The 27551-nt window shown below is 45.2% G+C and overlaps 2 protein-coding genes across 2 annotated transcripts in view; both read left to right on the forward strand.

Moving 5' to 3' along the window:
- The first annotated feature begins 531 nt into the window (after positions 1–531).
- Positions 532–27551, forward strand: part of KATNAL1 (katanin catalytic subunit A1 like 1) — a 221868-nt gene continuing 194848 nt past the window's right edge. Inside the window, exon 1 of the mRNA XM_069759015.1 lies at positions 532–928. The gene's annotated coding sequence lies outside the window, so the exon portion shown is untranslated. The remainder of the gene's footprint in view (positions 929–27551) is intronic.
- Positions 24191–25823, forward strand: LOC138671758 (uncharacterized). The gene is made up of 3 exons (XM_069759910.1): positions 24191–24310; positions 24631–25477; positions 25815–25823. Exons 1-3 carry the CDS (start codon positions 24195–24197, stop codon positions 25821–25823), a joined length of 972 nt encoding a protein of 323 aa, XP_069616011.1. The 5' UTR covers positions 24191–24194.

The raw sequence follows: 27551 nt of genomic DNA on the forward strand, positions 1-27551 counted from the left end.
GCTAGCGGGATCGCCAAACGCGATCCCTTTTGGGACATTGCATTAGCGCAATCCGTTAGCATATGCGCTAAACGGATTGCCCTAACGCAATGTGAACCTAGCCTAACCCTTTACCGTAAACTGCCATAATTATACATCCCAGTTATGGGGGCACGGCAGATGTGCAGGAGCCGCCAGTGATTTACAGTCCATGCTCCACTATCATGGGGATAACAGGTATTTGCATCTAGCTGTAGGGTGGCCCCCAGTCTGATGCTGGCCAACGCCCCTCTGACAGGTAAGTGGTCAATGGGTGTTGCTAGGGAGAGACGCTTTCCTTCCAGTACTAGCTGAGCTGTGGGCGGCGGGCGCTGCTGTGACCACTGAGGGGACGCGTCGCACAGGGATTTGCTATCTGTAGCAGTCACTGAGTCTGTGGGTTTTATAGAATCATAACAGTGCAGGCAGCGCCCCCTGGAGGCTGCAGCTGTGGCTGCAGTATAAGCTCCTCCCCCGCCAGCCCTGCGTTCCGTAGCCGCCCGCAGCCATGACAACGCCACAAACACAACTTTGGTAACGGTAAGCCGGAGTACGTAACACTTGCTAGAACCCAAATAGGAGCAGGCCGGGTCCCAATCCCTCCCGGAGCGGGGACCCCTCACACTGGCGTCCATTACCGCGCTCTCCCGCCTGAACACTGCTGCCATCACTCAGCCCATGCACCCAGCTGTATCACTGACCCCCGCATCGAGCGCGCAGGGCATGCTGGGGCATGTAGTTCGTTAGCTACCGGTGGTGGAAGGAGCTAGTGAACAAAGAACTACAAGCCCCACAATCCCGCGCTGCATGCAGGGCTTCTCCATCCTTATCCCTTCTGTGCGTTTATCCCTATTGTAGAGGCTACAGTGGGTCGGAGCCCGGATTGTGAGGCCAGAGGCCGCCCCAGCAGGTGAGTGGTGGCTGTAGCCTCATGGTTGCAGTTATGTCTCATGGGTTCAGGCCTGGTGAGCTCAGCAATGCAGCTGACAAGTGTCTGTGCGATTTGCCTTGTAGCATGATGGTGTATTAATTCACTGTTCCTCCAGCTTTGGGGTACTACAACTCTCAGCATGCCCTGCCTTTTGCTGCTTTTTTTCCAGAGTAAAAAAAAATCCTAACATTTTAGTTCACAATTCAGCGATAGTTACCAGCCGCCATCTTGCGTCACTACGACAACGGCACCCGCCTATGGCGGATTACAATGGAGATTGGGGGGGGGTCACCTTCCAGCCACATCCCCGAAACATGACGGCCGAGACGGGGCAGGTAACCCGGATAATGCCTGGCGGAGCGCCTGCAGTAAGGCTATGTGCACACGTTGCAGAAACGCTGCAGATCTGCAATTGATTTACAGTACAATGTAAATCAATGAGAAAAAAAAATGCTGTGCACACTTTGCGGAAAATCCGCTGCAGAAACGCAAAGTGTGCACAGCTTTTTTTTTTTTTTTCTCATTGATTTACATTGTACTGTAAATCAATTGCAGATCTGCAGCGTTTCTGCACCTCAAAAAACACTGCGGATCCGCAGAGAATCCGCAACGTGTGCACATACCCTAAAAGAAGTAGCATGTCACTTGTTTTTTTGTGAATCTGCAGCGTTTTTGTAGCCATTCCATTATAGAAAACCGCAGGGGTAAAAAACGCAGCAAATCCGCAAGAAAACCGCAGCAAAAACGCACAAAAAAAAAACGCTGCGGAACCGCACAAAAACGCGACAAATCCTCAGGTACGTTTTCTGCCAGGAGAGGCAGAATCTGCACCAGAAATTCCTAAGCCTAATCCGCAACGTGTGCACATAGCCTTAGGCCCAACCGGACACTAAGATGCAGGTTTCAGTTTTTGCCCCTTGTGCACATGTTGCGTTTTATTCAGTGCAGATTTGTCACAAAACCTGAAGATTTGGTGCAGATTTATATCCGCAGCATGTCAATACTTTTAGCGGTTTTTGCTGCAGACTTGACCCGTAATAATGAGTGAGGACAAATCTGCACCAAAAACTCAAGTAAAAAACATGGCCAAAGCAATCCTGTCTCCCGCTGTATTTTATCTGCCGAGAGATGCAGAAATTTCTTCACTAAACACGTAGCGTGTGCACATATTCTTACTGTGACGGTTATTTTTTTACATAGGGGAAATGTAGTTTTGGGTTGTGGGGCGATCAGTTGTACTTGTGTTGTTGTATTTTTTTTTTGTTATTTCATTTACAGTAGTTTGTTTTCTTCCTGTAGATTTCCCCTAGCTGGGGCTGATGTATTGGGGTATGTTCACACGGAGCTTTTTGACTTGGATTTTGGAGCAGATTCTGTTTTAGAATTTCTGCCCCCCCAAATAAAATACTTTAACTTCTCTTTGAGTAAACTTCCTATTTGCTTAGATGTGAACGCACGCCTGTAGTAGATTTGGTGTTTTTTTTTCCATGTGGAAAAAGATAAAACATGTCAACTCCTCTGACATTTCTGCTTGAATAACGCTCCGAATTTGGCTTCTGAATCAAATGAAGCTGTGTGTAATATCCAGACTGTCACCATTCAGGCCCGCTCGCTGGTTTTCACATGACAACGCCTCACACCGGATAGCATAGCCGAGTGTTAACAATGTGTACACTGCGCAGTCAGGCCGGGTTCACATAAACAGATAAAAAAATTGCCTTAATTTCATCCAGAAAATTCAAACAATTTTTTTTTTTCCCCCTCATTTATCATCCATGTACAATCCGTTATTATACAGCAGCAGGTATTAAAGGGGTTGTCCAGGTTTTACACAAAACTCTGCAATCACTCAATTCACTTGTATTAAGTGAGGACGCGCATGTCTAGTCAGAATGAGGAATAAGCAAAAGTCCACGGTCACATGTTCAGTATTTGGTCAGTTAAGTAAATAAGGCAGCACACTGCAGCGCTAGAACATACAAACTTGAAAACACGAAATTTGAACTGCATTACTGCACTAGAAACATGAAAAATCAGAGCTTTTAACGCATAAAAATGGCCAATTTTATGTGTACCTGGTAGCCCCTTTACGGCATCTCTCTTACACCAGGTCCTACGCTTGCCTTACCTCGCTGAGAATAAACGTCTCCATCTGAATGGGTACATGTGAAACCTCTTCTTAGACTAAAATTCTCTCTCTCTATGGAGGGGTATTGGACCTGCTGTAATTAAAACACCTGAAGCTAGGAGGCGGAGTGCACGATCAGAAGGCTAGAGAATACGTTTCAAAAACCTGACCTGCACATCCAAACATAGACTGAGTGTGAACAGGTGCTGAACCCAGAGTCGCCAACTCGTATATAGTTAAATAAATAAGGCAGCACACTGCAGCGCTAACACATGCAAAGTATTTGGTCAGTATTTTACCTCAGCATCTGTAAGCCAAAACCAGGAGTGGTGACAAATTCATAAGTGGTGACGTGTTTCTATTATACTTTTCCTCTGATTGTTCCACTCCTCATCTTGGCTTACAGATACTGATAAGTGATGAGCGAGCAGGGGTGGATTAAGGGTAGCCAGGGCCCCGGGCTGTTCACACACTGTGGGCCCCCACGGTCATGTGACGGGGTCATGTGACGGGGGTCATGAAATACCCGAACCAGATTATTCCAGAAAAATGGCCGGGCCCTACTCTACTGTAACCTATTAAATATTTGTTAAAATCTGCAATACAATTTAGGTATATCTTGACCAATAATATCACATACAAGGAACAAATACCACCGCACCATGACCAGACCACAAATTACAACCACAGTGATCGAATAATATCACATACAAGGAACAAATACCACCGCACCATGTCAAGACCACATATTACCACTTGGTGACCAAATAGCACATACAAGGGACAAATACCACAACACCATTTCCAGACCACCTGTTACCACCACATAGTGACTGAATACTACAATACTGATCAGTAGTAATAAAAAAAAAAAAAAAAACACAATACTTTCACCATAAGTGCCATTATACACAGGAGATCTGTACTTAGTATGCAGTGTCTGTGTAGAGGTAATACAGTGATCACTGGTGACATTGTACACAGGACCTCTGTATATAGTATACAGTGTATAGTGTCAGTGTATAAGTAACACTGACTCACCAGTGACGTCTCTAGGTGAAGTCCTTCATCTTTCATCCAGCACAGACCGCCATCATTTCTTCCAGCCACGACTCGTTTCTGTAGGAAATAACAGTTATCTCGAGCTCCGCTTGCAGAACACATTACTTAATTTTTCACAACTTCTAAATTACACCACATGAAGAAAAAAAGGCGATATAGTGTCACTCTGCACAGTAACAGGACCGTCCCCCCATTTAAAACAGTATACTCAAAAAATAAAATAAATACATCACTGCAGTAATAATATCCCTTAATTAGCCCCTATGGTAATAATATTCCCCATCCTGGCCCCGTGTGTCTCAATCCTGGCTCCAGCGATATGTTCTCCCATCCTGCACTCATGAGTATCCATTCTACACCATATGATCTCCCCATCCTGCCCCATCTGTCTCCATCGTATCCATCCTGCCCCATGATCCAATCCTGCCCCATGTCTTTCATTCTACCCTGTGTCTCCATTCTGCCCATGCCTCCAGTCCTGCCCCCAGTGTGTCCAGCATATTACCCCCAGTGTGTCCAGCATATTACCCCCAGTGTGTCCAGCATATTACCCCCAGTGTGTCCAGCATATTACCCCCAGTGTGTCCAGCATATTACCCCCAGTGTGTCCAGCATATTACCCCCAGTGTGTCCAGCAATCTGCCCCAGTATGTCCAGCATATTACGCCCAGTGTGTCCAGCATATTACGCCCAGTGTGTCCAGCATATTACGCCCAGTGTGTCCAGCATATTACCCCCAGTGTGTCCAGCATATTACCCCCAGTGTGTCCAGCATATTACCCCCAGTGTGTCCAGCATATTACCACCAGTGTGTCCAGCAATCTGCCCCAGTGTCTCCAGCATTGCCCCAGTGTCTCCAGCAATCTGCCCCAGTGTCTCCAGCAATCTGCCCCAGTGTCTCCAGCAATCTGCCCCAGTGTCTCCAGCAATCTGCCCCAGTGTCTCCAGCAATCTGCCCCAGTGTCTCCAGAAATCTGCCCCAGTGTCTCCAGCATTGCCCCCAGTGTGTCCTCCAGCAATCTGCCCCAGTGTCTCCAGCAATCTGCCCCAGTGTCTCCAGCATTGCCCCCAGTGTGTCCTCCAGCATTCTGCCCCAGTGTCTCCAGCATTCTGCCCCAGTGTCTCCAGCAATCTGCCCCAGTGTCTCCAGCATTGCCCCAGTGTCTCCAGCATTGCCCCAGTGTCTCCAGCATTGCCCCAGTGTCTCCAGCAATCTGCCCCACTGTCTCCAGCAATCTGCCCCAGTGTCTCCAGCATTGCCCCCAGTGTGTCCTCCAGCAATCTGCCCCAGTGTCTCCAGCGTTGCCCCACTGTCTCCAGCATTGCCCCCAGTGTGTCCTCCAGCAATCTGCCCCACTGTCTCCAGCATTGCCCCACTGTTTCCAGCAATCTGCCCCAGTGTCTCCAGCATTGCCCCCAGTGTGTCCTCCAGCAATCTGCCCCACTGTCTCCAGCATTGCCCCACTGTCTCCAGCATTACCCCACTGTCTCCAGCATTGCCCCAATGTCTCCAGCAATCTGCCCCAGTGTCTCCAGCAATCTGCCCCAGTGTCTCCAGCATTGCCCCCAGTGTGTCCTCCAGCAATCTGCCCCAGTGTCTCCAGCATTGCCCCAGTGTCTCCAGCAATCTGCCCCAGTGTCTCCAGCATTGCCCCCAGTGTCTCCAGCAATCTGCCCCAGTGTCTCCAGCATTGCCCCAGTGTCTCCAGCATTGCCCCAGTGTCTCCAGCAATCTGCCCCACTGTCTCCAGCAATCTGCCCCAGTGTCTCCAGCATTGCCCCCAGTGTGTCCTCCAGCAATCTGCCCCAGTGTCTCCAGCGTTGCCCCACTGTCTCCAGCATTGCCCCCAGTGTGTCCTCCAGCAATCTGCCCCACTGTCTCCAGCATTGCCCCACTGTTTCCAGCAATCTGCCCCAGTGTCTCCAGCATTGCCCCCAGTGTGTCCTCCAGCAATCTGCCCCACTGTCTCCAGCATTGCCCCACTGTCTCCAGCATTACCCCACTGTCTCCAGCATTGCCCCAATGTCTCCAGCAATCTGCCCCAGTGTCTCCAGCAATCTGCCCCAGTGTCTCCAGCATTGCCCCCAGTGTGTCCTCCAGCAATCTGCCCCACTGTCTCCAGCATTGCCCCACTGTCTCCAGCAATCTGCCCCAGTGTCTCCAGCATTGCCCCCAGTGTCTCCAGCAATCTGCCCCAGTGTCTCCAGCAATCTGCCCCAGTGTCTCCAGCAATCTGCCCAAGTGTCTCCAGCATTGCCCCCAGTGTGTCCTCCAGCAATCTGCCCCACTGTCTCCAGCATTGCCCCACTGTCTCCAGCATTGCCCCACTGTCTCCAGCATTGCCCCATTGTCTCCAGCATTGCCCCACTGTCTCCAACAATCTGCCCCACTGCCTCCAGCATTGCCCCCAGTGTGTTCTCCAGCATTGCCCCCCAGTGTGTCCACCGTTAACTGATAAAAAAGAAACAAAACAAAAAAAAAAACAGTCTCCTCACCTGTCCTCGCTCCAGGCGGCGAGCTCCCTTCAGCAGCCCACACTCGCCACCGGCGACTGACAATGACGTCAGACGCCGGCGACGTGTGCGCTGCGGCCGACTTCAGCTGCCAGCCTCCAATTGGCTGGCGGCTGTTAAATATTGACGTGCGGGCGCGCACCCGCACGTCAATAGGTAACCGCCGCAGCGCCGGAAAGGGCCCGGTGAGCAGATGAGAAGGGGCCCAATGCGGGCCCCCTCTCTCTGCCCACCGGATCCGGGGGCACACAAATGCCGGCGGGCATTCAGACGATTAGCGGAGGGTCAATCTGTGCGGTAGCCCAGGGCCCCCCCAGACCACTGGGCCCTGGGCTACCGCCCATATTGACCCTCTGATAATCCGCCCCTGTGAGCGAGTATACTCGTTGCTCCGGTTTTCCCGAGCATGCTCTGGTGGTCTCCGAGTATTTGTTAGTGTTCGGAGATTTAGTTTTTCTCACCTCAGCTGAATGATTTACAGCTACTAGCCAGGCTGTATATATTTATATTTAATTCAGCGCTAGATAGCAGAAAAGCCGGTAATTCTATCTCCTTCACAAACCCGACAGGATATGAGACATGGTTTACATACAGTAAACCATCTCATATCCCTTCTTTTATTACATATTCCTCTTTACTAATGTAACAAGTGTCTCTGTGTAAAATTTGGCCGTTCTAGCTATTAAATTAAAGGGTTAAATCCCGGAAAAAATTGGCATGGGCTCCCGTGCAATTTTCTCCACCAGAGTGGGAAAGCCAGTGACTGAGGGCAGATATTAATAGCCTGGAGAGGGTCCACGGTTATTGCCCCCTCCCTCCCCCCCACCCCCCCCCCCCGGCTAAAAACATCTGCCCCCAGCCACCCCAGAAAAGGCACATCTGGAAGATGCGCCTATTCTGGCACTTGGCCACTCTCTTCCCACTCCTGTGTAGAGGTGGAATATGGGGTAATGAAGGGTTTGTCACCTTGCTATTTTGACATTAAGCCAGGTTAATAATGGAGAGGCGTAAATTATGACACCTATCCATTATTAATCCAATAGTACGAAATGGTTAATAAAACACACACATTATTACAAAGTATTTTAATGAAATAAAGACACATGGTGTTTTAATATTTTATTATACTCTTAATCCACCTGAAGACCCTTGTCACCTGAAACAAAGTTAAAAAAAAACCAACAACAATATTCCATACCTTCCGTCGTTCAGTCTTGTCCCACGCTGTAAATCTATCTGAAGGGGATAAATCATTTTACACCCAGGAGCTCTGCTAATGCAGCTGTGCTCCTAGCTGTAAAACTTGGTGAATGAATGGAATGCAGGGGAATGTACTGTAGTTACCTCGAGTCGCGGTGATTCGCCCTCTGCTGGATGTCCTCATATGAACTCAAGCGTGGGGAAAATATTCTGAAAAGTTCCCAGGCTCAAGTTCATATGAGTTCATCTATGAGTTACATTAGTGAAGAGGAATATGTAATAAAAGAAGGGATATGAGATGGTTTACTGTATGTAAACCATGTCTCATATCCTGTCGGGTTTGTGAAGGAGATGGCAAAAGCCGGCAATTGAATGACCTGCTTTTCTGCTATCTAGCGCTGTATGAAATATAAATATATATATGTATGTGTCTCACTGATATATATATTTATATATAAATTTATCCGTGTGTCATCCGTATGGCGACTTTTTTTTTTTTTTTTTTTTTCCTTTCTCGCAGGCTTGCAAAATGGACATATCATGGATCCATCGGCTCAAATATTATTAAAAACATATATATACCGTATATACTCGAGTATAAGCCGAGATTTTCAGCCCAAATTTTTGGGCTGAAAGTGCCCCTCTCGGCTTATACTCGAGTCACGGTGGGTGGCAGGGTCGGCGGGTGAGGGGGAGAGGGCGCTGAGGCATACTTACCTAGTCCCGATGATCCTGGCGCTCCCCCTGCCGTCCCACGGTCTTGGGGTGCTGCAGCTCTTCCCCTCTTCAGCGGTCACGTGGGACCGCTCATTAGAAAAATGAATATGGACTCCACTCCCATAGGGGTGGAGCCGCATATTCATTTCTCTAATCAGCGGTAACTGTGACCACTGATAGAGGAAGAGGCTGCGGCACCGAAGACCAGCTGTCCGGGAGAAGGAGCGGGATGCCGGGAGCAGGTAAGTATCGCATATTCACCTGTCCGCGTTCCACACGCCGGGCGTCGCTCCATCTTCCCGGCGTCTCTCCGCTCTGACTGTGCAGGTCAGAGGGTGCGATGATGCATATAGTGTGCGCGGCGCCCTCTGCCTGATCAGTCAGTGCGGAGAGACGCCGGGACCGGACGCTGGGAGCTGCAAGCAAGAAAGGTGAGTATGGCGTTTTTTTTTTTTTTATTGCAGCAGCAGCAATGGCACAGTTTTCTATGGTACATCAATGGGGCAATAATGAACGGTGCAGAGCACTATATGGCACAGCTATGGGACAATAATGAACGGTGCAGAGCACTATATGGCACAGCTATGGGGCAATAATGAACGGTGCAGAGCACTATATGGCACAGCTATGGGGCAATAATGAATGGTGCAGAGCACTATATGGCACAGCTATGGGACAATAATGAACGGTGCAGAGCACTATATGGCACAGCTATGGGACAAAAATGAACGGTGCAGAGCACTATATGGCACAGCTATGGGGCAATAATGAATGGTGCAGAGCACTATATGGCACAGCTATGGGGCAAGAATGAACGGTGCAGAGCACTATATGGCACAGCTATGGGGCAATAATGAACGGTGCAGAGGACTATATGGCACAGCTATGGGGCAATAATGAATGGTGCAGAGCACTATATGGCACAGCTATGGGGCAAGAATGAACGGTGCAGAGCATTGTATATGGGGCACAGCTTTATATGGAGCTTCTATGGGGCAATATTGAACTGTATGGAGCATTATATAGGGCTCCTGATTCAATATGGATATTCAAAAACACTTAACCTACTGATGTCTCAATTAATTTTACTTTTATTGGTATCTATTTTTATTTTTGACATTTACCGGTAGCTGCTCCATTTTCCACCCTAGGCTTATACTTGAGTCAATAAGTTTTCCCAGTTTTTTGTGGCAAAATTAGGGGGTCGGCTTATACTCGGGTCGGCTTATACTCGAGTATATACGGGTGTATATATATATACACAGTGGGGCAAAAAAGTATTTAGTCAGTCAGCAATAGTGCAAGTTCCACCACTTAAAAAGATGAGAGGCGTCTGTAATTTACATCATAGGTAGACCTCAACTATGGGAGACAAACTGAGAAAAAAAAATCCAGAAAATCACATTGTCTGTTTTTTTTAACATTTTATTTGCATATTATGGTGGAAAATAAGTATTTGGTCAGAAACAAACAATCAACATTTCAGGCTCTCACAGACCTGTAACTTCTTCTTTAAGAGTCCCCTCTTTCCTCCACTCATTACCTGTAGTAATGGCACCTGTTTAAACTTGTTATCAGTATAAAAAGACACCTGTGCACACCCTCAAACAGTCTGACTCCAAACTCCACTATGGTGAAGACCAAAGAGCTGTCAAAGGACACCAGAAACAAAATTGTAGCCCTGCACCAGACTGGGAAGACTGAATCTGCAATAGCCAACCAGCTTGGAGTGAAAAAATCAACAGTGGGAGCCATAATTAGAAAATGGAAGACATACAAGACCACTGATAATCTCCCTCGATCTGGGGCTCCACGCAAAATCCCACCCCGTGGGGTCAGAATGATCACAAGAACGGTGAGCAAAAATCCCAGAACCGCGCGGGGGGACCTAGTGAATGAACTGCAGAGAGCTGGGACCAATGTAAAAAGGCCTACCATAAGTAACACACTACGCCACCATGGACTCAGATCCTGCAGTGCCAGACGTGTCCCACTGCTTAAGCCAGTACATGTCCGGGCCCGTCTGAAGTTTGCTAGAGAGCATTTGGATGATCCAGAGGAGTTTTGGGAGAATGTCCTATGGTCTGAAGAAACCAAACTGGAACTGTTTGGTAGAAACACAACTTGTCGTGTTTGGAGGAAAAAGAATATTGAGTTGCATCCATCAAACACCATACCTACTGTAAAGCATGGTGGTGGAAACATCATGCTTTGGGGCTGTTTCTCTGCAAAGGGGCCAGGACGACTGATCCGGGTACATAAAAGAATGAATGGGGCCATGTATCATGAGATTTTGAGTGCAAACCTCCTTCCATCAGCAAGGGCATTGAAGATGAAACAGGGCAACGAAGGAGTGGCTTCGTAAGAAGCATTTCAAGGTCCTGGAGTGGCCTAGCCAGTCTCCAGATCTCAACCCTATAGAAAACCTTTGGAGGGAGTTGAAAGTCCATGTTGCCAAGCAAAAAGCCAAAAACATCACTGCTCTAGAGGAGATCTGCATGGAGGAATGGGCCAACATACCAACAACAGTGTGTGGCAACCTTGTGAAGACTTACAGAAAACGTTTGACCTCTGTCATTGCCAACAAAGGATATATTACAAAGTATTGAGATGAAATTTTGTTTCTGACCAAATACTTATTTTCCACCATAATATGCAAATAAAATGTTAAAAAAACAGACAATGTGATTTTCTGGATTTTTTTTTCTCAGTTTGTCTCCCATAGTTGAGGTCTACCTATGATGTAAATTACAGACGCCTCTCATCTTTTTAAGTGGTGGAACTAGCACTATTGCTGACTGACTAAATACTTTTTTGCCCCACTGTGTATATATATATATATATATATATATATATATATATATATATATATATATATATATATATATATATATATATATATATATATTATACATATTAGTTTTTAATAATATTTGAGCCGATGGATCCATGATATGTCTATTTTGCAAGCCTGTGAGAAAAAATCGCCATACGGATGACACACGGATAAATTTGTGCGTAAAAATCGCATCCTCGCATTGAATACGGAACAGTGTTTTGGGACAATTACTGCGTATTACGGCCGTAAAAAACGGACCGTATTTTCATACGCTGAGTGTGACGCCGGCCTAATACTGATATAAAATACTGACCGAATACTGAACGTGTGGACGTGGCCTATCACATACTAATAGCTCGCTCTACACGTAATGTGAAGATTCACAATTCTGCAGCCGCTTAGTCACTGCAGACTCTCTTGAAAAACCTGGACAACGCTTTAAGGGTATGTGCACACGTAGAAGGGGTCCACTACGGATTTTTCTGCAGCGGACTTGATAAATCCGCAGTGGAAAACAGCTGCGGATTTACCACGGTTTTTCTGCGGTTTTCACTGCGGTTTTACAACTGCGGAATTCTATTGGAGCAGTTGTAAAACCGCTGCGGAATCCGCTGAAAGAAGTGACATGCTGCGGAATGTAAACCCCTGCGTTTCCGCGCGTTTTTTTCCGCAGCTTGTGCACAGCGTTTTTGGTTTCCCATAGGTTTACATTGTACTGTAAACTCATGGCAAACTGCTGCGGAAACGCTGCGGATCCGCAGCAAAATCCGCATCGTGTGCACATACCCTAAATAATTTGCCAGTCTAAACACAGTTAAAGGGGTTGTTCACTACTAGGACAATCCCTTCTCATATCTCTTATTTGGCCTCGTTAACCCCTTTCTGACCTTGGACGTACTATCCCGTCGAGGTGACCTGGGCCTATCTGACCCTCGACGGGATAGTACGTCATAGCGATTGGCCGCGCTCACGGGGGGAGCGCGGCCGATTGCGGCCGGGTGTCAGCTGCCTATCGCAGCTGACATCCGGCGCTATGTGCCAGGACCGGTCACGGACCGCCCCCAGCACATAAACCCCCGGCACGCCGCGATCAAACATGATCGCGGTGTGCCGGCGGTACAGGGAAGCATCGCGCAGGGAGGGGGCTCCCTGCTGGCTTCCCTGAGCCCCCCGCAGGAACGCGATGTGACCGCATTGCTGCGAGGGTCTCTTACCTCCTCCTCCTCCTTGCAGGCCCGGATCCAAGATGGCCGCGGCATCCGGCTCCTGCAGGGATGGAGGTGGCTTCACAGTGCCTGCTCAGAGCAGGCACTGTGAAGCCTGCAGCTGTGCATGTCAGATCGCTGATCTGACACACTGCACAGCAAAGTGTCAGATCAGCGATCTTACACTATAACATGATGCCCCCCCGGGGCAATGTTATAGCGTAAAAAAAAAATATTCCAATGTGTAAAAAAAGAATAAAAAAAAATTCCCCAAAAATTTCCGCCCCTCCCAAAAAATATTGTTCCTATAAATACATTTCTTTAAATAAAAAAAAAAATAAAAACAATAAAGGTACACCTATTTAGTATCTCCGCATCCGTAACGACCCCACCTATAAAACTATATCACTAGTTAACCCCTTCAGTGAACAGCGTTTAAAAAAAAAAAAAAAGAGGCCAAAAACAACGCTTCATTTTCATACCGCCAAACAAAAAGTGGAATAACACGGGATCAAAAAGACGGATATAAATAACCATAGTACCGCTGAAAACGTCATCTTGTCCCGCCACACAGCATCACCAGCAAAAAAATAAAAAAGTTATAGTCCTCAGAATAAAGCAATGCAAAAATAATTATTTTTTCTATAAAATAGTTTTTATCGTATAAAAGTGCCAAAACATAAAAAAATGACATAAATGAGGTATCGCTGTAATCGTACTGACCCGAAGAATAAAACTGCTTTATCAATTTTACCAAACGTGGAACGGTATAAACGCCTCCCCCAAAAGAAGTTCATGAATAGCTGGTTTTTGGTCATTCTGCCTCACAAAAATCGGAATAAAAAGCGATCAAAAAATGTCACATGCCCGAAAATGTTACCAATAAAAACGTCAACTCGTCCCGCAAAAAGCAAGACCTCACTCTGTGGACCAAAATATGGAAAAATTATAGCTCTCAAAATGTGGTAACGCAAAAAATATTTTTTGCAATAAAAAGCGTCTTTCAGTGTGTGACGGCTGCCAATCATAAAAATCCGCTAAAAAACCCGCTATAAAAGTAAATCAAACCCCCCTTCATCACCCCCTTAGTTAGGGAAAAATTAAAAAAATGTATTTATTTCCATTTTCCCATTAGGGTTAGGATTGGGGCTAGGGTTAGGGTTGGGGCTAAAGTTAGGGTTAGGGTTTAGATTACATTTACGGTTGGGAATAGGGTTGGGATTAGGGTTAGGGGTGTGTCTGGGTTAGAGGTGTGGTTAGGGTTACCGTTGGGATTAAGGTTAGGGGTGTGTTTGCATTAGGGTTTCAGTTATAATTGGGTTGTTTCCACTGTTTAGGCACATCAGGGGCTCTCCAAAAGCGACATGGCGTCCGATCTCAATTCCAGCCAATTCTGCGTTGAAAAAGTAAAACAGTGCTCCTTCCCTTCCGAGCTCTCCCGTGTGCCCAAACAGAGGTTTACCCCAACATATGGGGTATCAGCGTACTCAGGACAAATAGGACAACAACTTTTGGGTTCCAATTTCTCCTGTTACCCTTGGGAAAATACAAAAAGGATTTTTTATTTTCACGGCTCTGCGTTATAAACTGTAGTGAAACACTTGGGGGTTCAAAGCTCTCACATCACATCTAGATGAGTTCCTTAGGGGGTCTACTTTCCAAAATGGTGACACTTGTGGGGGGTTTCTACTGTTTAGGTACATTAGGGGCTCTGCAAACGCAATGTGACGCCTGCAGACCATTCCATCTAAGTCTGCATTCCAAATGGCGCTCCTTCCCTTCTGAGCCCTCCCATGCGCCCAAACGGTGATTCCCCCCCACATATTGGGTATCAGCGTACTCGGGACAAATTGTACAACAACTTTTGGGGTCCAATTTCTTCTCTTACCCTTGGGAAAATAAAAAATTGGGGGCGAAAAGATAATTTTTGTGAAAAAATATGATTTTTTTATTTTTACGGTTCTGCATTATAAACTTCTGTGACGCACTTGGTGGGTCAGTGCTCACCACACCTCTAGATAAGTTCCTTAGGGGGTCTACTTTTCAAAATGGTGTCACTTGTGGGGGGTTTCAATGTTTAGGCACATCAGTGGCTCTCCAAACGCAGCATGGCGTCCCATCTCAATTCCTGTCATTTTTGCATTGAAAAGTCAAATTGCCCTCCTTCACTTCCGAGCTCTGTCATGCGCCCAAACAGTGGCTTAACCCCCAGATATTGGGTATCGGTGTACTCAGGACAAATTGTACAACACCTTTTGGGGTCCATTTTCTCCTGTTAACCTTGGTAAAATAAAACAAATTGGAGCTGAAGTAAATTTTTTGTGAAAAAAAGTTAAATGTTCATTTTTATTTAAACATTCCAAAAATTCCTGTCAAATACCTAAAGGGTTAATAAACTTCTTGAATGTGGTTTTGAGCACCTTGAGGGGTGCAGTTTTTAGAATGGTGTCACACTTGGGTATTTTCTATCATATAGACCCCTAAAATGACTTCAAATGAGATGTGGTCCCTAATAAAAAAAATAGTGTTGTAAAAATGAGAAATTGCTGGTCAACTTTTAACCCTTGTAACTCCCTAACAAAAAAAAATTTTTGTTCCAAAATTGTGCTGATGTAAAGTAGACATGTGGGAAATGTTACTTATTAAGTATTTTGTGTGACATATCTCTGTGATTTAATTGCATAAAAATTAAAAGTTGGAAAATTGCAAAATTTTCCAAATTTTCGCCAAATTTCCATTTTTTTCACAAATAAACGCAGGTAATATCAAAGAAATGTTACCACTATCATGAAGTACAATATGTCACGAGAAAACAATGTCAGAATCACCAGGATCCGTTGGAGCGTTCCAGAGTTATAACCTCATAAAGGGACAGTGGTCAGAATTGTAAAAATTGGCCTGGTCATTGACGTGCAAACCACCCTTGGGGGTAAAGTGGTTAAAATGAAACCACCACCTCCGGTAATAAAATATACAATAAAATCTCACCTCCGGTGTCGGCACCTGCCGCATTTCCGGGGCTTACGTGAGGTTGTGACCTCACACAAGCCCCGTGCCCAATCAGCGCTGGCGTCACTGTCTCCGCCTTTGAACGTATTCAACATCAACAGGAATTGAGGGCTGCAGCAGTTGCTGCTCTCGCTTCCTGAAAGGTGGGTACAGTGACGCCAGCGCTGATTGGCTGCAGGGCTCGTGTGACTTCACAACCTCACTTGACCCCCGGGACGCAGGTTCCGATACTCCTGGAATGGAATCGTCACAGAAGGTGGGTATAGGTGGTGTTTATTTTAACCCCTTCATGACCGGAGGTATTTTCGGTTTTGTGTTTTCATTTTTCGCTCCCCTTCTCAAAGCCATAACTTTTTATTTTTTTATTTTTCTGTCAATATGGCCGTGTGAGGGCTTCTTTTTTGCGGAACGAGTTGTACTTTTGAACGATACCATTGCTTTTTTGCTAGGTTCATTAAGTGCTAAAAGTGACCTGCCATTATGATTCTCCAGGTCATTTACAAGTTCATAGACACCAAACATGTCTAGGTTCCTTTTTATTGACATAGTGAAAAAAAATCCAAACTTTGTTTTAAAAAAAAAAAAAAAAAAAAAAAAAAAAAAAGCGCAATTTTCCGAGACCCGTAGCTTCTCCATTTTTTGTGATAACAGATTGGGTGACGGCTTATTTCTTGCGCGCCGAGCTAACATTTTTAATGATACCGTTTTGGTGCAGATACGATTTTTTGATCGCTCATTATTGCATTTTAATGCAACAGCTTTCTAAGGATGTCAGGTACAAGATCATAGATCATAGACCTGCACAAAGCTGGAATGGGCTACAAAACCATAGGTAAGACACTGGATAAGGAGACAACTGTTGGTGCAATAGTAAGAGAATGGAAGAAATACGAAATGACTGTCATTTGACATCGATCTGGGGCAGTATGCAAAATCTCACCTCGTGGGCTATCCTTGATCATGAGGAAGGTGAGAGATCGGCCTAAAACTACATGAGGGCTACTTGTTAATGATCTCATGGCAGCTGGGGCCACAGTCACCAAGAAAACCATTGGTAACACATATTATGCCGTAAAAGTTTAAAAATCTACAGTGCCCGCTCAAGAAGGCACATGTGCAGGCCCTTCTGAAGTTTGCCAATGAACACCTGGATGATTCTGTGAGTGATTGGGAGAAGGTGCTGTGGTCAGATGAGACAAAAATTGAGGTCTTTGGCATTCCTGGGCATGCGCACTGCGTGTGTCAGACTGTCCCCCGCCTGACAGCCTCTGTCTATTCAGCTGATCGTCCCGGCGATTGCTATAAGGAGGAGGAGGAGGCACGATCAGCTGAATAGACAGAGGCTGTAAGGCAGGGGACCTGGGTGACAGTCTGATACACGCAGTGCGCATGCCCAGGAATCCTAGCCCCGCACTGTGCATAATGCATAACACAGTGTGGGGCAGGGATTACCGAGGTGGGTGGCCGCACTGCCAGCACAGGCGCAGTCTCCAAGCCTGGCTGGGACGTCAGACCGCCAAAGCTTACTGCGCCTGCACCGCAAAGATTTACACAGCGCAGGCGCCGGATGTGAAGAGAAAACAGCGCGGAGGGGGCGGCGCTGAAAGCCCCTGAAGATGTGAGTGACGGCAGAGTACCGTTCAAGCTGGGGATAGAGGATCCGCCTCCGTGGACAAAGATAGGTATTTTTGCAAAGTTTCAAAGCGCTTTATTTTAGTAATACCTGAACACAAAACTAAAAGAGCCACCTTGTTAGAATGCAGCATTACTGCTGCACAAGGTGGCTCTTTTAGTTTATAACGGCTGGAGGGGGGTGACAGTGGCCCTTTAACTCATCTTGCCATGTTTGGAAGAAGAGAAATGCTGTCTATGACCCAAAGAGCACCATCCCCACTGTCGGGCATGGAGGTGGAAACATGTTTTGGGGGTGTTTCTTTGCTAAGGGCACATGACTACTTCACCGCATCAATGGGAGAAAGGATAGAGCCATGTACCATAAAACCTTGTGTGACAACCTCTTTCCCTCCGCCAGGACATTAAAAATGGGTCGTGGCTGGGTCTTCCAGCAAGACAATGACCCAAAACATACAGCCAAGGCAACAAAGTATTGGCTCAAATAGAAGCACGTTAAAGTCATGGAGTGGCATAGCCAGTCTCCAGACCTTAATCCCATAGAACACTTATAGAGGAAAATGAAGCTCCGAGTTGCCAAGCGACTGCCTCAAAATCTTAATGATTCTTAGCCCCTTTCTGACGTCGGACGGGATAGTATGTTCGACGTCAGAAGCCCCGCTTTGAGGCGGGCCCCGGCGGTGAGCCCACCTCAAAGTCGCGACATGTCAGCTGTTTTCAACAGCTGACATGTGCCCTCGCAGTAGGTGCGGGCGGAATCGCGATCCACCCGCTCTTATTAACTAGATAAATGCCGCTGTCAAACTCGGGTTTCGATTGCTTTGATAAAAAAAAAGTCCGCTGGGCCACTTAATTTCTCTGTCCTCCGATGTGATTGCACATCAGAGGAATAGGGTCCCTGATACCTCCCTCATTTTCATGAAGCCGGGGTTCGCATCTCAACTTCAGGAAAATGGCCGCCACGATCTCCATCTGCGCACGCGCGGCATCCCGTGGCCATTTTCCTGAAGCCCCGGGCAGCAGAGGACTCCATATGTGCACGCGCGGCCTCAGGAAGATGGCCGCCCCCACAGATCACCAGGGAAATAGCGCCGATTGCGCGTTTTTACTTCTCCTGCCCAGTGGATTCAGAAGATGGGCATGCGCAAACCGCTACGCCACCAACGGAAATATATGCAAGATCTGGGGGAAGAACCAGCGATGTCGCCACGCCCATCTGACCTGACCAGCCTGATTGACAGGCGAAAACGGCGACTTTGGTAAGTTATTTCGGCAGCTTAGGGGTGGAATCAGGGTACACAAAATACACTATAGTAACGCACAGCTCAGGCCCTATTTAACGGTATTTTTATCTCGTACTGAAAAACCGGGGTGACAGGTTCCCTTTAAAATAAAGAAAATGTATTTATTTCCATTTTTCAATTAGAGTTAGAGTTGGGCTAAAGTTAGGGATAGGGTTGGGGCTAGGGTTAGAGTTGGGATTAGGGTTTGGGTTAGGGTTGATATAAGGGTTAGGTTTGGGATTAGGGTTAGGTTTGGGACTAGGGTTAGGTTTGAGATTAGGGTTAGGTTTGGGATTAGGATTAGGTTTGGGATTAGGGTTAGGTTTGTATTGGGATTAGGATTAGGTTTGTGGTTAGGGTTGGGATTAGGATTAGGGGTGTGTTGGGGTTAGTGTTTTGATTAGGGTTATAATTAGGGTTGGGACATCACTACTTCCCTTCCGAGCCCCGACGTGCGCCCAAACAGTAGTTTTCTCCCACATATGGGGTATCAGTGTACTCAAGACATATTGCACAACAACTTTCATGGTCCAATTTCTCCTGTTACCCTTGTAAAAATTAAAATTTGGGGTCAAAAAAATCATTTTTTGGGGGAAAAATAATTTTTTTTTTTAATCTTCACGGCTCTACGTTATAAACTTCTGTGAAGTACTTGGGGGTTCAAAGTGCTCACCCCACAACTAGATAAGTTCCTTAAGGGGTCTAGTTTCCAAAATGGTGTCACTTGTGGGAGGTTTCCACTGTTTAGGCACATCAGGGGCTCCCCAAAAGCGACATGGCGTCCGATCTCAATTCCAGCCAATTCTGCATTGAAAATGTCAAACGGTGCTCCTTCTCTTCCAAGCTCTGCCATGCGCCCAAACAGTGGTTTACCCCCACGTATTCAGGAGAAATTGCACAACAAATTTTGTGGTTCGTTTTCTCTTATTAGGCTAAGTGCACATGTCCAGAATTGCCGCCGAAATCTTTGCAGCAATTCCGCAACTGTGCAGTGGGTAAAACGCATGCGGAATTGGCATGCGAAAAACTGTGAAAAATCCTGAACGTGTGCACACACTTGTGACAATAAAAAAATTGGGTCTGAAGTAAAATGTTTGTTAAAAAAGTTAAATGTTAATTTTTTCCTTCCACATTGCTTCAGTTCCTGTGAAGCATGTAAAGGATTAATAAACTTGTTGAATGTGGTTTAGTTTTTAGAATGGTTTGTATTTTCTGGGGTATATTCTGTCTTGTACACCCCTCACAGTGACTTTAAATGTGAGATGGTACGTTTAAAAAAAAAAAAAAAATTTGTAAATTTTTTTTGTAAATATGAGAAACCGCTGGTCAACTTTTAACCTTTATAACTTCCTAACAAAAAAGTTGTTTCCAAAATTGGGCTGAAAAGTAGTCGTGTGGGAAATGTTATTTATTAACTATTTTGTGTGACATATCTCTCTGATTTAAGGGCATAAAAATTAAAAGCGGAAAGAAAAGCGGCAGCCCTCACCAATCTTCTTGCAGGCTATTTATTACATAGTAACGTAGTAACATAGTTAGTAAGGCCGAAAAAAGACATTTGTCCATCCAGTTCAGCCTATATTCCATCATAATAAATCCCCCGATCTACGTCCTTCTACAGAACCTAATAATTGTATGATACAATATTGTTCTGCTCCAGGAAGACATCCAGGCCTCTCTTGAACCCCTCGACTGAGTTCGCCATCACCACCTCCTCATGCAAGCAATTAATGAAAGATATCTTCACGGCTCGTGGGTGTGTGGAAACAAGGACATGTGGAGACTGAACGACGGCCGTTTCGCACCTCCCAGGTGCTTCAACGGGTTCAATAAGTGAGCGGAACTCTTCTGTACGAAAATCTATCAAAGAGAGCAATATAATAACGCTATCCTAATACTTTTATTCATGTGTGTTAGTACTACGATTTATCCAGATTTTACATACCACACATAAGGAACATAAGGTGATTGATTTCATCTGTAATAGCCTTAAATTTATCTTGACACATAATGCTTTCACATTCATGGACCTCTGGTACCTACAGATAGTTGGCACCGCTATGGGGACTCCAGTAGCATGCACTTTTGCAAACCTCTATCTAGGCCACTTTGAAGAACTATATGTATACTCCACTAAAAACAGTTTTTTTAAGCATATCAAGATGTACTTGCGTTACGTCGACGATATGTTTATAGTGTGGGATGGGACGGAAGAGAGCTTTAACGATTTTGTACCATTTTGAATGACAACAATATGGGGATGGCTTTCACCTCAGTTTTTGGAGGATCACACTTAGATTTTCTGGATATAGCTATAGACATAGTTGATGGAGAAATTACCACCTCACTATACCGCAAACCAGTTGCTACTAATGCACTTATGCATTTTAGTAGTTACCATCCTGGCCATATTTAACGGGCATTGCCATATGGACAATTAGTAAGGACAAAAAGGGCTAATAATACATCGGAAGGATTTTTTAGACAATCCAGTGAATTGGAACAATGGTTGAAAGATAGAGGGTACCCCAAGCATACCTGGTTGGGAGCACAGAATAAATTGGAAACTCAGACTAGCAAAATGGGATATGCTACTGATCCTGGAGGTAAAAGATTTACTTTTTGTTTTCAGTATGGCCCCATGGACCAACAAATCAGGGCAGCGATAAATAATTGGCATCTTTTGGATAGAGACAGAGAGTTAACTGAGGTTGTTGCTAGGGGTCCTCTAATCTCGAATAGAAGAAGTACTCGGGTTAGGGATATATTAGTACAGAACCGCATTACTAATACTAGAACCAACAATTGGTTAGAACGAGCTACCCCCCAAGGGAACTATCGTTGTGGACACTGTAAATATTGCAGATACCACATAATTGATAGAATCTTACACATAGGACCTATTACACATAAAGTCATGCATTTTATTACCTGCCGTACCCAACATGTCGTCTATGTCATTTGGTGCCCCTGTGGGAGGTATTATATAGGTAAGACGATCAGATCTCTCAACACGCGTTTTAGAGAGCACTGTAGATCGATAAAGACAGGAAAAGAGGTACCAAGACTAATTGATCACGTACGTGACGTACATGATAGCAATTTGGGAACATTGACCTTTGCAGGCATAGAACAAGTTCTAACACCAAAGAGAGGAGGTGACCATCATAATTTGTTGCTTCAGAGAGAAGCGATTTGGATTATGCGGACAGGAGCCATGGGCCCAGCAGGTCTAAACGATAAGACGGACATGTCCATTTTCCTATAGATAATGTCCCCCTTTTTCTGTCTTATAGGCAGTCTTTTGTCAAATGGACAGTTTTATGCATTATCGGTGTTGATGTTCATTACTAATAATTTTTTGTGATAGAGTGGTCTTTCGGTCATGATCTATTCACGTGATCCGTAGCATAAATTCAATAGAACTACATGCCATATTTGCGGTACTGTTTATCTCGCATATTTGACTTTGTATATTTCAAACACCATTTAAGTAGCTTCGATAAATCGTAGTACTAACACACATGAATAAAAGTATTAGGATAGCGTTATTATATTGCTCTCTTTGATAGATTTTCGTACAGAAGAGTTAAAATATCATTGTGCATTGGGTATGTAAATACTCACGCTTTGTTGCTATCGTTGTTTTTAACTGTTTGTGTCACAGCACCTGTTTTAATGATCTATGTATGTTGTACCATGAGTGGGCGGTGTGACGCTACGGGGAGGTGCACACTTTGTGTACGCTTCTTAAGGCGTCATGTCCGCTCACTTATTGAACCCGTTGAAGCACCTGGGAGGTGCGAAACAGCCGTCGTTCAGTCTCCACATGTCCTTGTTTCCACACTCCCCCGAGCCGTGAAGATATCTTTCATTAATAAATAGCCTGCAAGAAGATTGGTGAGTGCTGCCGCTTTTCTTTCCGCCTATATTCCACATGGTATGTTTTCAGGCTATTGGCACCCGAGATCTGCGGTTCAGCGAAGGTGTACTAACCAGGAATAACCACAGCATGTGGTTGGTGGTGCGGGTTGCTATCTTCTTCTATAAAAATTAAAAGTTTGAGAATTGCAAAATTTGAAAAATTTTCACCATATTTCAATTTTTTTTTCATAAATAAATGCAAGTAATATAGAGGAAATTTTACCACTAACATGAAGTAAAATATGTCACGAAAAAACAATCTCGGAATCATCGGGATCCGTTAAAGTGTTCTAGAGTTATAACCTGATTAAAGTGACAGTGGTCAGAATTGTAACAATTGGCGTGGTCATTAAGCTGCAAATTTGCCCCGTCACTAAGGGGTTAAAGTCCATCTGCCTGGGGGCATTTGTTCAAGGGGTTGTCCTTCTGAAATGTCTTTAAGATTCTGTATGGCAGGCCCGGGTGAGACTTTGCAGTTAATGAACAAGCAATGACAACCTGGGGGGCTCAGTCCTCACTGCAGCGGGAGATGCACGTGTTATGTCCGCAATATTGAGAGGTAAAGAAGAGTTTCCCCAGTGGGCTTTGGCATTATTCGTCAACTTTGGAGTGATTTGTCACTGTTGTCAATTGTTGCAGTCCATAGGTAAATTTGACTCTGATTCCACAGTAGGGCAATTTATTTGTTATTTTCGACTGGCCAGAACAAGAAAATTGCACAACTCAAACTGTACGAAATTGCTTCATAAAACGTTGTGATTTCAGCCCGGTTCTCGTCGGTCGTCATCTGCAAACTGCAGATCTGTTCCTCGGTTTAGGAGAGTAAGAGGTAATGATGTACTTTTACCAGAGGCGTATCTGAGGATTTATAATGATCTTTTCATCATATAATACAGTTTTCCTGTTCCTTTTATTATATCGCATGGATCACCTTTCCATTGACATCAGTCACTTAAAGAAGAGAATGAAACCTCCGTATTTTTACCCTTTCATGTTGGACTCCTACACATCTTATACAAAGACACGTCATCTAAATGGAGAAGTGTAGGGGGAAAAGCACGTTGAAACAAATGTAAGCGGTGCACTTAAAAGGAGGATTTATTAAGTACTTATTCTTGTAAGGACCAAGTGAGATATTTGCCTTGTGCTTTGTATCTTTTACTTCTTAAGGCTACTTTCACACTAGCGTTAACTGCAAACCGTCACAAAAACGTCTTTTTCCCGAAAAAACGGATGCGTCAAAAAACTGCAAAACGTATGCAACGCATACAGCATTTCGACGGATCCGTCGCAAATCCGATAAACTGTTCCGTTGAAATGCTGGATGCGTTGCATACGTTGCATACGTTTTTACCATCCGTTGCATACGTTTTTACGACGGATCCGTTTTTAAAATGGGAGGCACCAAAATTTGATTGGCTACTGGAAACTAGGGAAATCTATATACTGACTGTATTTACAGCACATCTTTGAGGGTTTTAGTTTAGTGGCAAGCATGGATGGTGTAATTGGGAGGATTTCGAGTTTGGTTACTGAAGTTATATTTGAGACGAATCGCCTGGATATCATAGTGCGGGAGAAGGAGGCGGCAGCAGAAAGATGGAGGATGCAACGGAGAAGGCGACGATTCTGGATACATCCAATCAATGAGCTGCGGATGACCAGGGGTGTACAGTCCACTCTCTATCTGGAGTTGCGGTGCAACTCACAGAAATTCTACAATTATGTACGGATGAGGATGGAACATTTTGATTTTTTGGTTGGAAAACTAGAGGATGTCATCCAAAGGCAGGACACAAGGATGAGGCTTGCCATCACACCGGCGGAGCGGCTCCTGGTGACACTGCGGTAAGCATCTTTTCTTTATGTTATTGCTCATATTGAATGTTATTACATGCTGCAGAGAAAACTGCGCTGACACATTGCGCCGCATTTACTGCAGCATGTAATTTGTTGGTTTATTTGAGGCCATTCCACTGCTTTTTTTTTTCTTGTGTCATTGCTCATATTGAATGTTATTACATGCTGCAGAGAAAACTGCACTGACACATTGCGCACCATTTTCTGCAGCATGTAATTTGTTGGTTTGTTTGAGGCCATTCCACTGGTTTTTCTTGGTTGATGGTCTGTGCAATTTTTTTTTACATTTTTTTTTTTTTTCCCTGCAGCTTCCTAGCTACGGGTGAGTCTTTGACTTCACTCCATTTCCAATTCCGGCTGGGGATTTCCACTATTGGCGGAATTGTGAAGGACACATGTCGTGCGATTTGGGACACTTTACAGCCGGAGTATATCCCACAACCAACAATGGAAATCTGGCTGAGAAGTTCCGAACAATTTGAGCGAATGTGTAATTTTCCAAATTGTGTTGGTGCCGTGGACGGCAAACACATTAGGATTGCAAAACCGGCAGGAACAGGATCCGAGTACTATAACTATAAAAAATACTTCTCCATTGTACTCATGGCTATTGCTGACGCCAACTGCCGATTCCTTGCTGTGGACATAGGAGCGTATGGCCGGTCCAACGACTCCCAAGTGTTTAAAAACTCTGCAATGGGTCGCTGCCTGTATGGAGATACCTACAATTTCCCGCCAGCAAGTCCGCTCCCAGGAACAAGTGAACCAGCCATGCCATATGTGTGTGTAGGTGATGAAGCCTTTCAACTGTCGCCGCACCTACTGAAACCATACAGCAGCCGGGAATTACACCGTACCAAGCGGGTATTTAATTACCGTCTTACCAGAGCAAGAAGAGTGGTAGAGTGCTCTTTCGGTATATTGACGGCAAAGTGGAGAGTTCTGCTGACGGCAATAAAACTGGAAACAAAAACTGTAGACGATGTTGTCAAGGCATGTGTGGTGCTCCATAATTTTGTTATTTCAAAGGAGCCTGTTACCTTGGATGACGAACAATTGGAAACATCCTTGTGGGATTACCGCAGTGCCTCTGTTCGCTCCACCAGTTCGGTTACTATGATGAGGGACCAGTTTGCGGATTATTTTTTGTCACCTGTTGGGCGGATTTCATGGCAAGACATCATTGTGTGACATGTTTTTCTTGGTTTTTGTTGTTTGTCAAAATTGTTTTTGAAGCAACCCCAAAAAAAAAAAAAAAATCCACAAAGTGTGGTTTGCTTGCTAATATAAAACCATTTTGTTATACCTTGAAAACGTCTGGTGTTTCTTTTCACTTAACCTTTAATATTTACCTTAATGAATCAACACACACACAGTAGATTGTAAACCAGAAAATTTTTTATTTCAAAAATATAATTTTTGGGGGGAAATTTTCCCAAAATTTTTTGATTTTGATAATTTTCAAAAACTTTTTTTTTTTTTGCAACAAAAGAATTTTTAAGTAAGTTTCACAGGTCTTGGTAGTGTCGGGTGGAGTAACTATGGGAGGAGGGGCTGGAAGGTTGGACCACGTCGGTAGGTGGGATTGGGGAAACCCTACCTGTTTGGTCTGCAGTGGAAGGGGGGTGGAAAACAGGAGGCTGACCAGAGGGGGGTTGTGTTGGGGTAGGTGGAAAACTTCCTGGGGAAGGAAAGCTGGGCAAAGACGAAGAAAACACGGGTGAATACATTTGGGTTGTGGGCCGGGTTGGGTATTGGTACTGATGTGGATATTGGGACTGATGTGGATATTGGGACTGGCGGTGATATTGTGGGGCATGGTGTTGAAATTGGGACTGGGATGTGTGGGGAGGTGTGGGGGTAGATTGTGGTTCATTGATGACCTTCAGAAGAGCGTTATGGCAGCTATTCATTACCCGCATCTGCTGATCAAAAGAAAGCTTTTCCATGCTCCTGAGCATGGACTGAAAAAAAAGATTTGCTGGAGCTTGACTTACATCTAAATGCAGCCTATCCAAGCGACTGCTGATTTCATGGTGGTTTTCACTCATGCGAGATTGCACCATGCTGAAACCAGCAGTCACTTGTTCTCCCAAAATTTTAAATGAATTTTGGAAGCCTGCATTTAGATGCAAGAACTCAGGAGCATAGCTCCTTTCCTCACCCCTCTGACGCTGCCGCCACGAACCTAACGGTGGTGTAGAGGTGGCAGGGTCCGAGGGGTGGGGTAAAGGGAATGCTATCTGTTGACCATCAGATGCGAATAAGGAAGGCTGCGCTCCACTGGTAGAGGTGGATGAAGTGGAGGGGACAGAGGGGTGAGAGGTGTGGGGCCTACCGACGTGGTCCCCGGTGGCGGACTCAGGAGGGATCGCTTCAGAGGGCGCAGAGGTAGATGCAGGCGCACGGTGGCTGGAGAAGGTGCTGTGAAAGAAAAAAAATAAATTAATATATTGATATGAAAAAGCCCGGACTGAAACAAAAGTTTTGTGATTAGACAGGTTCTTACTGTGATGTTGAATACTTACACTCTACTCAGCATGGTTTGCCTCAGGAAGGAGAGGGCAGGGCCGTATCTATACCTCCTCTTCTTCCTTCCTGCTGAGCCACTCGGGGCCTGCATCTCCTCGTTGAATTCCCTCTTAAAGCGATCCCTCAGTGACTGCCACCGCTTCCTAACCTTGCTACCTGTGAAGACAGGAATGAAGAAAAAAAAAATTATTGGTAAATGCAAGACATTACATTCAGCTCTAAACATCACTGAAAAGTGAATACTTACATAGTTTGCTCTGCTGCTGTGGAAGAAGGTCCTCCCACCTCGCAAAGATGTTCCGGCATACTTCCAACCAGAGCCGACGGGTGACACTGGTATCAGCATGCCTGCGGTCAGCCATGTTCCACAGTGGCTCCCGCTCACGAACCTCCTCGATGAGGGCTTCGATATCAATGTCTGAATCATATGCGGGAGCACACTGTGAAGCCTGTGAGAAAAAAAAAAAAAGAAAGAAATAAAAATTAGTAGACTGAAACAAAAAAATTAACAATTGAAGCCCCACAAAAAACCAACTCACTGATGGCTGACCGCGGCGCCGAGTCCGCCGACTCTGGGAGCGCCTGGGAGAACCTTCATGCTGTGCTGGACGTTCAGCAGCAGCAGCAGCAGGAGACTGAAATAAAGGATAAAAAAAATTAGCTTTAATGTATGTATATGTTTTGTATGTTACGTTAT

This window comes from Ranitomeya imitator, chromosome 3 (assembly GCF_032444005.1).
Source record: "Ranitomeya imitator isolate aRanImi1 chromosome 3, aRanImi1.pri, whole genome shotgun sequence".
NCBI classification, from domain to species: Eukaryota; Metazoa; Chordata; class Amphibia; order Anura; family Dendrobatidae; genus Ranitomeya; species Ranitomeya imitator.